The 13,766-nt window shown below is 40.0% G+C and overlaps 1 protein-coding gene across 1 annotated transcript in view; it reads left to right on the top strand.

Annotated features, from left to right (window-relative positions):
• LOC126281081 (serine/threonine-protein phosphatase 6 regulatory ankyrin repeat subunit B-like) overlaps positions 1-13,766 on the top strand; it is a 243,704-nt gene that overhangs the window by 116,169 nt on the left and 113,769 nt on the right. Inside the window, exons 8-9 of the mRNA XM_049979814.1 lie at positions 2,404-2,502; positions 2,581-2,673. Of these exons, the coding sequence (XP_049835771.1) occupies positions 2,404-2,502; positions 2,581-2,673 (192 nt within the window). The remainder of the gene's footprint in view (positions 1-2,403; positions 2,503-2,580; positions 2,674-13,766) is intronic.

The following is a 13,766-nucleotide window of genomic DNA, read 5'->3' as shown; positions in this document are numbered from 1 at the left end:
CAAAGATGGTTGGGCAATGGTCTAAAATATCAGGATCCACAGATTTCTCAAACAAGATGAAATGGAATAAAAGTCCAGTGAGCTGATCAAACAAACCATAATCAACATGAGGCCAAGTTCAGAGGAACACTGTCACAGCCCTTCAAAATCAGAACTGGAACCAGGCAGCAAGATGGATCGTTTCTGTATGCTCTTTAGTTGTGTTATTGATAAGATGATCAGACAATGATTTGAAAAATGAGAGGAGGTATAAATTTAGTATTTAAAAAAAATATGGTTTGTCCTACAAACTACAAAATTTTCATAAAACAGATACAGCTGTCAACATGTGACTAGTGTTTAATGCAAACCTTTGACAGTATTTTGTTTCTTGTATTTGGTAACTTAACACTGACATGCAAGGGGAAACATAGGTTAACATAGATTTTCAAGTGCGTGTTATTTTTTAATAGTGGATGTGATCCCTTTATTTTGTTCATCATGTACTATGCATCTTACTTTACCATTAGAATTATTTTAATTTTAAATTTTGTTGTTTGTAAAGTATTTTATGTAAAAACTAACAAGGAAAATCAAGTGTGAAATATATTTCTAAGTCAATGATGATGTAAATAAAATAGAAAGAAACTTCCACATGGGAAAAATATATTAAAAACAAAGATTCCAAGACTTACCAAGTGGGAAAACGAGCCAGCTTCATCCTGACCCACAACTTCTTCACTTTTGAAGGCCAGACATACCAACAATTAAAGGGAACAGCCATGGGTACCAGGATGGCCCCCTCGTATGCCAACCTATTTATGGGTCGCTTAGAGGAAGCCTTCTTGGTTACCCAAGCCTGCCAGTCCAAAGTTTGGTACAGATTTATTGATGACATCTTCATGATCTGGACTTACAGTGAAGAACAACTCCAGAATTTCCTCTCCAACCTCAACTCCTTTGGTTCCATCAGATTCACCTGGTCCTACTCCAAATCCCATGCCACTTTCCTAGACGTTGACCTCCATCTGTCCAATGGCCAGCTTCACACATCCGTCCACATCAAACCCACCGACAAGCAACAGTACCTCCATTATGACAGCTGCCACCCATTCCATATCAAAGGGTCCCTTCCCTACAGCCTAGGCCTTCGTGGCAAACGAATCTGCTCCAGTCCTGAATCCTTCGACCATTACACCAACAACCTGAAAACAGCTTTCGCATCCCGCAACTACCCTCCCGACCTGGTACAGAATCAGATAACCAGAGCCACTTCCTCATCCCCTCAAACTCAGAACCTCTCACAGAAGAACCCCAAAAGTGCCCCACTTGTGACAGAATACTTCCCGGGACTGGATCAGACCTTGAATGTGGCTCTCCAGCAGGGATACGACTTCCTAAAATCCTGCCCCGAAATGAGATCCATCCTTCATGAAATCCTCCCCACTCCACCAAGAGTGTCTTTCCGCCGTCCACCTAACCTTCGTAACCTCTTGGTTCATCCCTATGAAATCCCCAAACCACCTTCCCTACCCTCTGGCTCCTACCCTTGCAACTGCCGCCGGTGTAAAACCTGTCCTATGCACACTCCCACCACCACCTACTCCAGTCCTGTAACCCGGAAGGTGTACACGATCAAAGGGAGAGCCATGTGTGAAAGCACCCACATGATTTACCAACTGACCTGCCTGCACTGTGACGTTTTCTATGTGGGAATGACCAGCAACAAACTGTCCAGTCACATGAATGGACACAGGCAGACAGTGTTTGTTGGTAATGAGGATCACCCTGTGGCTAAACATGCCTTCGTGCACGGCCAGCACATCTTGGCACAGTGTTACACCGTCCGAGTTATCTGGATACTTCCCACCAACACCAACCTATCCGAACTCGGGAGATGGGAACTCGCCCTTCAGTATATCCTCTCTTCTCGATATCTGCCAGGCCTCAACCTCCGCTAATTTCAAGTTGCCGCCGCTCATACCTCACCTGTCTTTCAACAACTTCTTTGCCTCTGTACTTCCACCTCGACTGACATCTCTGCCCTTACTCTTTGCCTAAATATGTCTGCTTGTGTCTGTGTATGTGCGGATGGATATGTGTGCGTGTGTGTGTGTGCGCGAGTGTACACCTGTCCTTTTTTTCCTCCTAAGGGAAGTCTTTCCGCTCCCGGGGTTGGAATGACTCCTTACCCTCTCCCTTAAAACCCACATCCTTTCGTCTTTCCCTCTCCTTCCTGAAGAAGCAACCATCGGTTGCGAAAGCTAGTAATTCTGTGTGTGTGTTTGTGTGTTTTGTTCTTGTGCCTGTCTGCTATCGTTTTCCCGCTTGGTAAGTCTTGGAATCTTTGTTTTTAATATATTTCTAAGTCATGCGTTTATGCTATTTCATTAATGTATACTTTATGTTTCTTCCTTTTTATAGTTAGTCACAAGATTGATTGCTGCAGGAGCAGATGTCAATAGCAAAGAAAGAGGGGAAGCTGAGAAGTCAACATTACAAGGGCACACAGCTCGATGTTTGGTATGTTGAAACACTTATAGCTCATAATTAATTTTGTTGAGGTTATTATTAAATGTTAATGTTGAAATTTCTTCACAGGAATTGAATGTATTGTCACATAGAGGAGAAGGTTTGATTGATACAGAATTTGCTGGTCATTCCCCACTGTTCAAATCTCTTAAGTCAGAGAAGGTAAAGTAATTCTTCTTTATTTATAACAATAAATTAATGTTTACTCATTTATCATGTCAGGAAAGGAAAAAAAATAATTTAATTGGTTATATATTCCATTGGTCATTGACATGATATATATATAAAGAGATGGATGAGTATGTCAAATTCCATTATTCATTTTTGTGTATTAGAGCTGTCTATCATTATTAAATGAGTATCTTAAGCTGGGGTTATGTGTGCCTGTAATTGAACCCAATTAACACTTCGTTGTTTTTGTTCTAACCAGCCTTTCTCTCTCTCTCTCTCTCTCTCTCTCTCTCTCTCTCTCTCTCTCTCTCTCTCTCTCCCCCCCCCCCCCCCCTTTTTGTCCTACCTGGAAAAATTATGATTTAGTGAAATTATTTTAGATAGTAAAATTCACAAATATCTTCTGTGATATTTGTTTGCTACATATTTTGTCATACCTCGTCAACAAATAAGAGTAAAAAGATTAGAATATTCACGAATTTAAGTTAAACCCATACATAAAGCACAACACAGCAAGATAAGAATTTCATTTACAACAATAAAATGGCGAAAAACTTTTACAACTCTCCTTAGACATCACTGTTGTTTTTGTTATCACATACATTAACCTATGTGGTGGTTTTATAATTCTCATAACTAATATATCCTGTGGTACATTTTCCTTTTCAGTTCCAGTCCCATACACAATGTTGTTTTTACAATCTACAGTCACTCTCTCCTATAATTCCACTGTCCATTAATAACCCTTTCCCTTAATGTTACTGGCATGTAGAAATTGCAAATTTTCTTATTGGAATGAAACATTTCAAAGAAATCCATATAATTCACTAAATTACCACAGAAGCCATTCCAGTTAATTTTCAGGATTGGTGCTGCCATCTGTAAAGTTGCACTGCTAGGTGGCAAGAGCTGTATATCTGATGAGTCAATGTGCGGAGTGGCATTCAGCTGGGAGGATTTGTTGTGTGTCTACAGTGATTTCCGTAATATCTGGTGTGTGGCGAATTTACGATGAACCCACGAACAGTAACAGTACTTGTGTACCAGATTCTGTATGAATCTTGGGAAAGGTGCTATGGAGACCCTTGCTAGTTAGTTAGTTAGTTAGTTATATTACTTGTTCCATGGATCATGAACACGATTCTTTCGTAATGATGTGGAACGTGTCAAAGTACAAAAGATTCATTTATCCCAAATAATCTTTGTTAGTCTTATATACGGTACAATTGTTAATACTTACTGTATTTCTTTAGCCTATGTCTAAAAATTCATCTATGGAGTAGAAGGAGTTGTCATTCAGGAATTCCCTCAACTTACTTTTGAATGCCGATTGGTTGTCTGTCAGACTTTTGATATTGTTTGGCAAGTGACCAAAAATCTTTGTGGCAGTATAATTCGCCCCCTTTTGTGCCAATGTCAAATTCAATGAACGGTAGTGAAGGTCACCCTGTCTCCTAGTATTGTAGCTGTGGACTGTGCTATTAACTCTGAAGTGATCTGGGTTACTAACAACAAATTTCATTAGGCTGTATATATATTGTGCAGCTACTGGCAATATCCCTAATTCTTTAAATAATTGTCTACAAGATGATCTTGGATGAGCCCCAGACATTATTCTGATAACACGTTTTTGTGCAATAAATACGTTCTTTCTTAGTGATGAATTGCCCCAAAAGATGATTCCGTAAGAGAGCAAAGAATGAAAATATGCATGGTAAGCTAACTTACTGATATGCTTGTCTCCAAAATTTGCAATGACACTAATAGCATAGGTAGCTGAGCTCAATCGTTTCAGTAGATTGTCAATGTGTGTCTTCCAGTTTAAATTCTGATCAATAAAGACACCCAGAAATTTTGAACAATCTGCTTTAGCTAAAGATTTTCCTCCACACTCTATATTTATTTCCGGTGTTATGCCTTTCCCTGTACTGAACTGTATGTACAGTGTTTTTTCAAAGTTCAATGAAAGTCCATTTGCGGAAAACCACCTAATAACTCTTTGAAAAACATTATTTGCATTTTCCTCAGCTGATTCTTGCTTTTTAGGCTTGATTACAATACTTGTGTCATCTGCAAAGAGAACCAAGTTTGCATCTTCATGAATATAATTAGGCAAGTCATTAACATATATTAAAAACAATAAAGGCCCCAAGACAGAACCCTGTGGTACCCCATTCTTGATACATCCCCAGTCTGAAAAATCTGATGCCCTTTGTGTACTATGTGGGTTTACTGTTTCAACCTTCTGCATTCTACCAGTTAAATATGAAGTGAACCATCTGTGTACTGAACCATTCATTCCATAGGACTTCAGCTTATCTAAGAGGATTTCATGATCCACACAATCAAAAGCCTTAGAGAGATCACAGAAAATCCCAATTGGTGATGTTCTACTATCCAGAGCATTTAAAATTTGATCAGTGAAAGCATGTATAGCACTATCTGTTGAAACACCTTTCTGAAAACCGAACTGACATTTTGTTAAAACGTTATTCCCACTGATGTGTAAAGTTACTCTTGAGTACATTACTTTTTCAAACACTTTTGAGAAGGATGTCAGAAGTGAAATAGGACGATAATTGTTGACGTCTGTCTTGTCACCTTTTTTATACAAGAGTTTAACTATGGCATATTTCAATCTGTCAGGAAATATGCCCTGATTCAATGAGCTATTACATATGTGGCTAAGAACTCGACTTATCAGATGTGGACAAGATTTTAGTATTTTATTGGAGATACCATCAGTTCCATGTGAGTTTTTATTCTTAAGTGAATTTATTATTTTCTTAATTTCAGACGGTGAGGTGGGTAGGATTTCAATTTCATTTGTTTGCACCGGGAATGCCTCTTTCATATAGAGTTCTGCCCTATCTGGTGAGCAGCTAGTGCCTATATTTTCCACTACATTTATAAAATGATTATTAAAAATATTTTCAACCTGTGATTTTGCATTTATAAGCTTTTCATTGTGCTTAACAGTAATACTGTTGTCCTGTGACCTTGGTTGCCCTGTTTCCCTTTTAATGATATTCCATATTGTTTTAACTTTGTCATCAGAGGTGCTAATCTCAGACTTGATACACATACTTCTGGATTTTTTTATAACTTTCCTTAGTATATTACAATATTTCTTATAATGGTTGAGCTTTTCTTCATCTCTCTTGGTATAGTTCCCATTTCCGGCTACAAGAAATTTTAATCCCTTTAGTCAGCCATGTTTTTTTATCAAGTTTATTTGAATTATGATTCACTAATTTCTTAGGAAAACTGCTTTCAAATATACCCACAAGTCTATCATGGAATAAGTTAAATTTAACATTTGCATCAGGTTCCCGATAAACATCCTCCCAGTCTACCCCTTGCAATGATTCAACAAGTGTTTAGGGGACAGAGCATGAGCCATCCCTGTGAAAGAGCCTGGGCTCTCCAAGGCCAAAGAAAGCGAGACAGGTGAAGAGCAAAGTGAAGAGCATGATCATCATTTTCTTTGATACTAAGCAAATTGTGTACAAAGAATTCCTCCCACCCCACCAAAAAGTGAATATCATGTACTACTATGACATTTTGCAATGGCTCCGTGAAAACAAGCGGCGACGATGGCCCGAACTTTGACATCAAGGGAACTGGCTGCTGCATCATGACAATGCGCCCTGTCACACGTCCTTCTCACCAGGACATATTTGGCAAAAAACAACATGACAGTTGTACCCCACCCTCTGTACTTGCCAGATTTGGCACCTTGCAACTTCGTACTATTCCCAAAACTGAAACTCAAGTTGAAAGGCCGTCAGTTCGACACTCTAGAGAGGATTGAAGAAGCATCACTGGCGGTGATAAACACCTCAAAGAACAGGACATAAAGAAAACATTTGACCAGTGGCAGAAGCGCTGGGACTGCTGTGTACATGTGGATGGGAACTACTTTGAGGGTGATGGTGACCAATAGTCCAAAGGTATGGTATTCAACAGATTGCAGCACCAGTCCGGAAAATTTTGGGTAGCACCTCGTATTTTGTCATATTTTGACAGCCAATAACCATGAATTAAAAGTGATTTTCTACTCATTTTCTGTTTGTTGTCCATTACACCTTGATGTTATTATTGGCAGTGTTTTTTGTCTGAAGGGGTGATATTCCTGCTTGCAAAATTGGTTCCTTGTTTTGTAAATATTTATGTATGCCAATAACAGAAATGATAGAGGCCTTTAGCTGACATACGACATTTATTGACACTTCCAATATTTTTCTTCTCAAACTACATCCTGACAGGCAAATTATGTTAATTATCTTACAGATGTTATATTATAATATTATTCCAGCGGTTTCAACATCAACTTTTTTCATAAAAGATTTTTGTAAAACTCATTTTTAATTTACCATTTCCAGTTATTTCAGTAACCAATATTAATACTACTGCTTCTACTACTAAAACAACTACTACTAAAATAATAGTAACAATAATAATAATAATAATAATAATAATGGAGTAACACAGACATAGAAGCACTCAATACACTTACATGATCACAATGCCACAAATATAGAATACATCACATACACTCAGCAACAGTAAGATTCACATTAAGCAGAAAGGAAGGAGGAAGGGGATTTATCAACATAAAAATCTACATTATGGACAGGTAGACAATTTAAGAAAATTCTTATAGAACGAGCAGAAACTAAGCAAAATACACAAAAGCAATTACTCATATAAATACATCTGCTACACCACTGCAATTTCATAACCACTTCTACAGCCCTTTAGATCACATAACATCAACAGATACGAAGAAAGTAAATTGGAAAAAGGAAACACTACATGGCAAGCACTCGTATCATCTAACACAGCCACACATTGATGAAGACGCATTGAACACTTGGCTAAGAAAAGGCAATATATACAGTGAGATGGAAGGATTCATGATTGCAATACAGGATCAAACAATAAAGACCAGATATTACAGCAAGCATATTATTAAAGATCCCAATACCACAACAGATAAATGCAGACTTTGCAAACAACAAATAGAAACAGTAGATCATATCACAAGCAGATGTACAATACTAGCAAATACAGAACACCCCAGAAGACATGACAATGTAGCAAAAATAATACATCAACAACTTGCCATACAATATAAACTAATAAAACAACACGTTCCCACATACAAGTATGCACCACAAAATGTACTGGAGAATGATGAATACAAATTATACTGGAACAGAACCATTATAACAGATAAAACAACACCACATAACAAACCTGACATCATACTCACCAATAAAAAAAAGAAATTAACACACTAATCGAAATATCCATACTCAATACAGCAAGTATACAGAAGAAAACAGGTGAAAAAATTGAAAAATACATCCAACTGGCTGAGGAAGTCAAGGACATGTGGCATCAGGATAAAGTTGACATACCAATTATACTGGAACAGAACCATTATAACAGATAAAACAACACCACATAACAAACCTGACATCATACTCACCAATAAAAAAAAGAAATTAACACACTAATCGAAATATCCATACCCAATACAGCAAGTATACAGAAGAAAACAGGTGAAAAAATTGAAAAATACATCCAACTGGCTGAGGAAGTCAAGGACATGTGGCATCAGGATAAAGTTGACATACCAATTATACTTTCAACTACAGGAGTCATACCACGCAATATCCACCAATACATCAACGCAATACAGCTACATCCAGACTTATATATACAACTACAGAAATCTGTAATTATTGATACATGTTCAATTACCAGAAAGTTCCTAAATGCAATGTAACATATACCGTACAGTTAAAAGGAAGTGACGCTTGATCAAGGTCCGCGCCACTTTCCATTTTCAACCAGAAATAACATCTGAGAAAAGGATAATAATAATAATAACTATAAAGATAATTTCCATTGTAACCAGTTACACTCTTAAAAACAAAATATTCTTAATGATTTGAAAAGGTTAGATTGCTGTTGTCTATATAATGGAGACATTGAGTCGCAGACAGGCACAACAAAGAGATTGCTAATGTGTGTGTTTGTCATTTAATTTTGATGAAGACCTTACTGGCTGGGAGCTACATTTATGACAGTCATTTGTTGTGCTTATCATGACTCAGCATCTCTGCTATATGGTGAGTAGCAACTTTCCTTTTTGATGTATTGTTACATTTCAGTCTGGTAAACAAGTAAGCTTTTGGCCAAAAGAAGGCCTTCTTCTGAAATACGCAACATATGCAAGCTCATTCACACAAACACAACTTGCACACACCTGCCCAGTGTCTCTTACTGCCAAGGCCAGTCTGTGAGCAATAGCACACAATGAAAGAAGCAGTTTGAGTGCTGTGGGTAAGGAGGAGGTGTGGTTGGGGATGGGGGGGATAGCAGGGAAGTGGTGGGGGATGGTAAAGTGCTGCTTGTGGGACCATAAAGCTGGATGAGGAGGAGAGAGGATAGAGCAGCTAGGTATAGTCGAGAGGTTAGATGGAGATTGGGGGGTGGGGGTGCAGAAATAGAGAGAAATAAAAATACTGCGAGTCTGTGTAGTGCTGGTGTGGGAACATAGAAGAGGATAGGTGGGTGAATGGCAGTGACTAATGAAGGCTGAGGTCAGGAGGGTTATGGGAACACAGGGTATTGCAATATATCCTACATTCTCAGAACCCTCCTGAAATCAGCATTAGTTTGTCACTTTCATTCACCTGCCTATCATCTTCCCTGTTCCCACTCCAGCACTACACAGCCTTCTGTTCCACCAATGTAACCCACACTCTTTTTGTCTCTCTTCTGTTTTGCCCCCCTCCCTTCCTGCCCTCCATTTAAACTCACAACTATAACTAGTTGCTCTACCCTCTGTCTACGTCATCTCTGCTTGCTCCCACAAGCAGCACTTTACTGTCCTCCAACCCTACCTTGCTATCCTCCCCCTCCCTCCCCAACCTTTTCATTACCCCACCACCAAGATTGCTTCTCCCTTCATGTGCTGTTGCTTGCTGTCTGCTTCAGAAGCCAGAAACAGTGGTTATATGTGAGTGAGTTTTGCTTGTGTGTATGTGTGTGTCTGTGTTGTCTAATTAAGAAGATTGTTTTTTGCCAAAAGGTTACTTAATTAGCAGTCTGTATGGTGAGTAACCATCGACACTTTTCCTAATATTGTCATCATTCCAACCTGGATTTTCCCTTGTTTGAAGATGTGAAAAACGTTATAGTAAGAAATTTTACTGGAGTGTGTTGTTTACAGATGTAATGTGTTGTGATCTTAAATACAGAATGAGTGTATATGAAAAGAGTAGTTGCTACTCATCATGCAGCAGAGATGCTGAGTCACAGATAGGAACAACAAGAAGACTGTCAGAAAATAAGCTTTTGGTCAACAAGGTCTTCGTTGGAAATAAACAAAAAACACAAACACATACACACACTCACACTCTATAGGGACACCACCTGAAAAAACTTTCCAATCTGTTCACTTCCTACTCCCACCTTGGACTACCACTATCCACCATCATTGCAGCAACCTTCAAACCTCCCCCAAATCCCCCCATATCTGACAAACTTTGCCCCATGGAACTACTACATTTGTCCCATCCTCAAAAACTACCTCCCACAACCGTACAGAATTCAGAACCTAAACAGACCCAAAACACACTCATGAACATTTCCTCCAAAAGCTTTAGTCCCACAGAAGTATCAAACAATTCCAAAGATCTCACCTTTTGCCCCACTCCCAGATTCAGTCATGCAGAACTTGTTAAAGACCTTCTCTCCTTCAACTGGTCTCTACAGTGGTAACACTTTCTTGCCACCTTCTGATGTATTCTATGTGGGCATGACATGCTCCTACAGTGGAAACTTTTTTCTTTTCCTCTCCCACCAACTCTACCAATCAGACACAACCAAAGTCCAGTGTTGAACCCTGCTGACTCAGTTCACTACTCTACCCAACCGTGATCCACCCACACTGCCTCCAAATGTCCCTACGTTAACTCCAGAATTTCGTAAGACCAAAATCACTCAATGTGCAAACTAAGCTTACATCTGCAGAAAGAACCATGATCCACCACCTTAAAACTGATCCTAAACATACAGGGTGATTCAAAAAGAATAACACAACTTTAAAAATGTGTATTTAATGAAAGAAACATAATATAACCTTCTGTTATACATCATTACAAAGAGTATTTAAAAAGGTTTTTTTTCACTCAAAAACAAGTTCAGCGATGTTCAATATGGCCGCCTCCAGACACTCGAGCAATATCAACCCGATACTCCAACTCGTTCCACACTCTCCGTAGCATATCAGGCGTAACAGTTTGGATAGCTGCTGTTATTTCTCGTTTCAAATCATCAATGGTGGCTGGGAGAGGTGGCCGAAACACCATATCCTTAACATACCCCCATAAGAAAAAATTGCAGGGGGTAAGATCAGGGCTTCTTGGAGGCCAGTGATGAAGTGCTCTGTCACGGGCTGCCTAGCGGCCGATCCATCGCCTCGGGTAGTTGACGTTCAGGTAGTTACGGACAGATAAGTGCCAATGTGGACTCTCCATACAGTTGATTGTGGAATTTGCTGCTCTCTGCTAGCTCTGTGAGTCGATTTTCCTGGGCTGCGAACAAATGCTTGCTGGATGCGTGCTACATTTTCATCACTCGTTCTCGGCCGTCCAGAACTTTTCCCTTTGCACAAACACCCATTCTCTGTAAACTGTGTATAGCAACGTTTAATACACCACCTATCAGGAGGTTTAACACCATACTTCGTTCGAAATGCACGCTGAACAACTGTCGTCGATTCACTTCTGCCGTACTCAATAACACAAAAAGCTTTCTGTTGAGTGGTCGCCATCTTAGCATCAACTGACGCTGACGCCTAGTCAACAGCGCCTCAAGCAAACAAATGTACAACTAAATGAAACTTTATAGCTCCCTTAATTCGCCGACAGATAGTGCTTAGCTCTGCCTTTTGTCATTGCAGAGTTTTAAATTCCTAAAGTTGTGGTATTCTTTTTGAATCACCCTGTATAATCCCATCTGCTGGAAAAGGCTGTCATTTTGAACTGTAAGGATTACCCGGCAGAAGGACTCCACCAGCTGTCAGATTCATCTACCTACAAACCCTGTCATGGTGACCCCATTCCAGAAATCCAGCTAGATCTCCATCTCTCTTCAAATTACTTAGGCCCATCCCAGAACCTCTTCCCAGAGTCCATCTCTCTCCTCACACCTATCACTCCCTGAACTCCTATGTTCTACATGCTCCCTGATATCTATAACCCAACTACCCAGGATGCCCTGTTGTGGCTGATTTCTGTGCCCCCACTGAGAGGATCCCTACATTCAAAGACCAACACCTTCAGCCTATTACCCACAACCTACTCTCCCATATAAAACATACCAACCATTTCCTCCAGTTACTCCCCACAGTTCCTGTTTCTTCACTACATGGTCCCCTGCTTGTCACTATTGATGCCACCTCACTTTACACTTACACACCTAATGTCCATCTCCTTATCACCATTGAACACTTCCTTTTGCAATGCCCGATGGCTTCCAAACCCACAACCTCCCTTCTTCTCACCATGATCAACTGTACCCTCACCCACCATTACTTCCACTTTGTCAGCATCACCTACAAACAAATCTGGGGTACGGCTATGGGCACCAACATAGCACCATCCTTCACCAACCTATTCATGATCCATCTGGAGGAACTGTCATGACCAGACACAGGGTAGAAGCAAGCCTACAATTTCCATGCGGCGAGGAGGTAATGCAGAAAGACAAATTTCCAGTGATGGCAGGTAGATGACTTGGATTAGTGCCAAACACTGTCACAAGGCATCTATGAAAGATGCAGATCTTGGGACTCAACACGATGCTTGCAGCAGGAGACTCGTGGAATTCAGGAGTCCGGTTAACAATGTTTATTTGCCATCTGGATAACTGATACACTGAAGGCTAATTCTAAAGATTATAAAAAGCAAGGGAGGCAACTGGCCACACAGCAGAAGACAGTGTCTGAAGCCATGGGAGTGGGTGCTAACTGAAACAGCAAACACTAACAGAAACAAATTAAAAATTGAAAGTACCACTCCAAGTGAGGAAAACAGACATGTTAGAGCTTACTGAGGCTGGCCATGAGTGATATGGAGTGAGTGCCCCAGCAATATGACTGTGAACTCCTGCTGAATACAAAAAACATGGGTTTTTAATTAATCATTATGGTGCACCATTTCCACCACTCTATAGTCAATCCACCACTCCACTGGCACTTAACAAGCTTCAACCAATCAGCTGAGTTGTTCTGATCGAGCATGATCAAATTCCTTCCCTACTCCTATTCGGTAGGTAGGGATGCTTCTGGATTTTACATCAACAAACTCCAAGTTTGGTATCAACAGCATTCATCTGAAAGCTAAACATCACTGCCACTCCCATTATGGCTATCAACAACATTGTTTTATGTCACTTGGCCCCACACTCCATCCTTCTATGGGTAGACTTCTGTGGTAGCACTCTAACCTGTGTAAACCCACTGACGCTGCAGTTCTCAGGAGAAAGTATCAAGCTTGCTGCATCTGCTAAGAATTGTTTCTTCATGGCTATCTTCTACAGTGAAGCCTTGCAACAGCATCTAGGCAGTGGATGGAGTTCTCTGAAGTGAAATTTCTCCCCTGGGACAGCTGCCCAGAGTGTCTGCAATTTGCATGGCTCTAGTGTTACTATTTATGTATGGTAATCTAAATGTTACCACTTTTGCCTCCTCTCTGCATTGTGTCTCCGATTGCTTACCTCAGAGTGCCCTTGATGGCTCCATATAGTTTTAAGCATAACAATGTACAAGTCTTTATGTTGTCAACATATGACAGATTCCTTCCTAACCACCCAGATTCCCAAACGCCTCACCTTGTACAGATTAATTGATGAAATTTTTGTGATTTGGATCACAGTTGAGGACACCCTACCCACATTCCTCCAGAAACTCAGCACCTTCTCTCCCATTCACTCCATCTGTTCCTACTCAACCCATTAAGTCACTTCCCTTGATATTGACCTCCACGTCAGAGATTGCTACA

The sequence above is a fragment of the Schistocerca gregaria genome, chromosome 1, assembly GCF_023897955.1.
Source record: "Schistocerca gregaria isolate iqSchGreg1 chromosome 1, iqSchGreg1.2, whole genome shotgun sequence".
Classification (NCBI taxonomy): Eukaryota; Metazoa; Arthropoda; class Insecta; order Orthoptera; family Acrididae; genus Schistocerca; species Schistocerca gregaria.
This window is presented reverse-complemented; position numbering and strand designations above follow the sequence as displayed.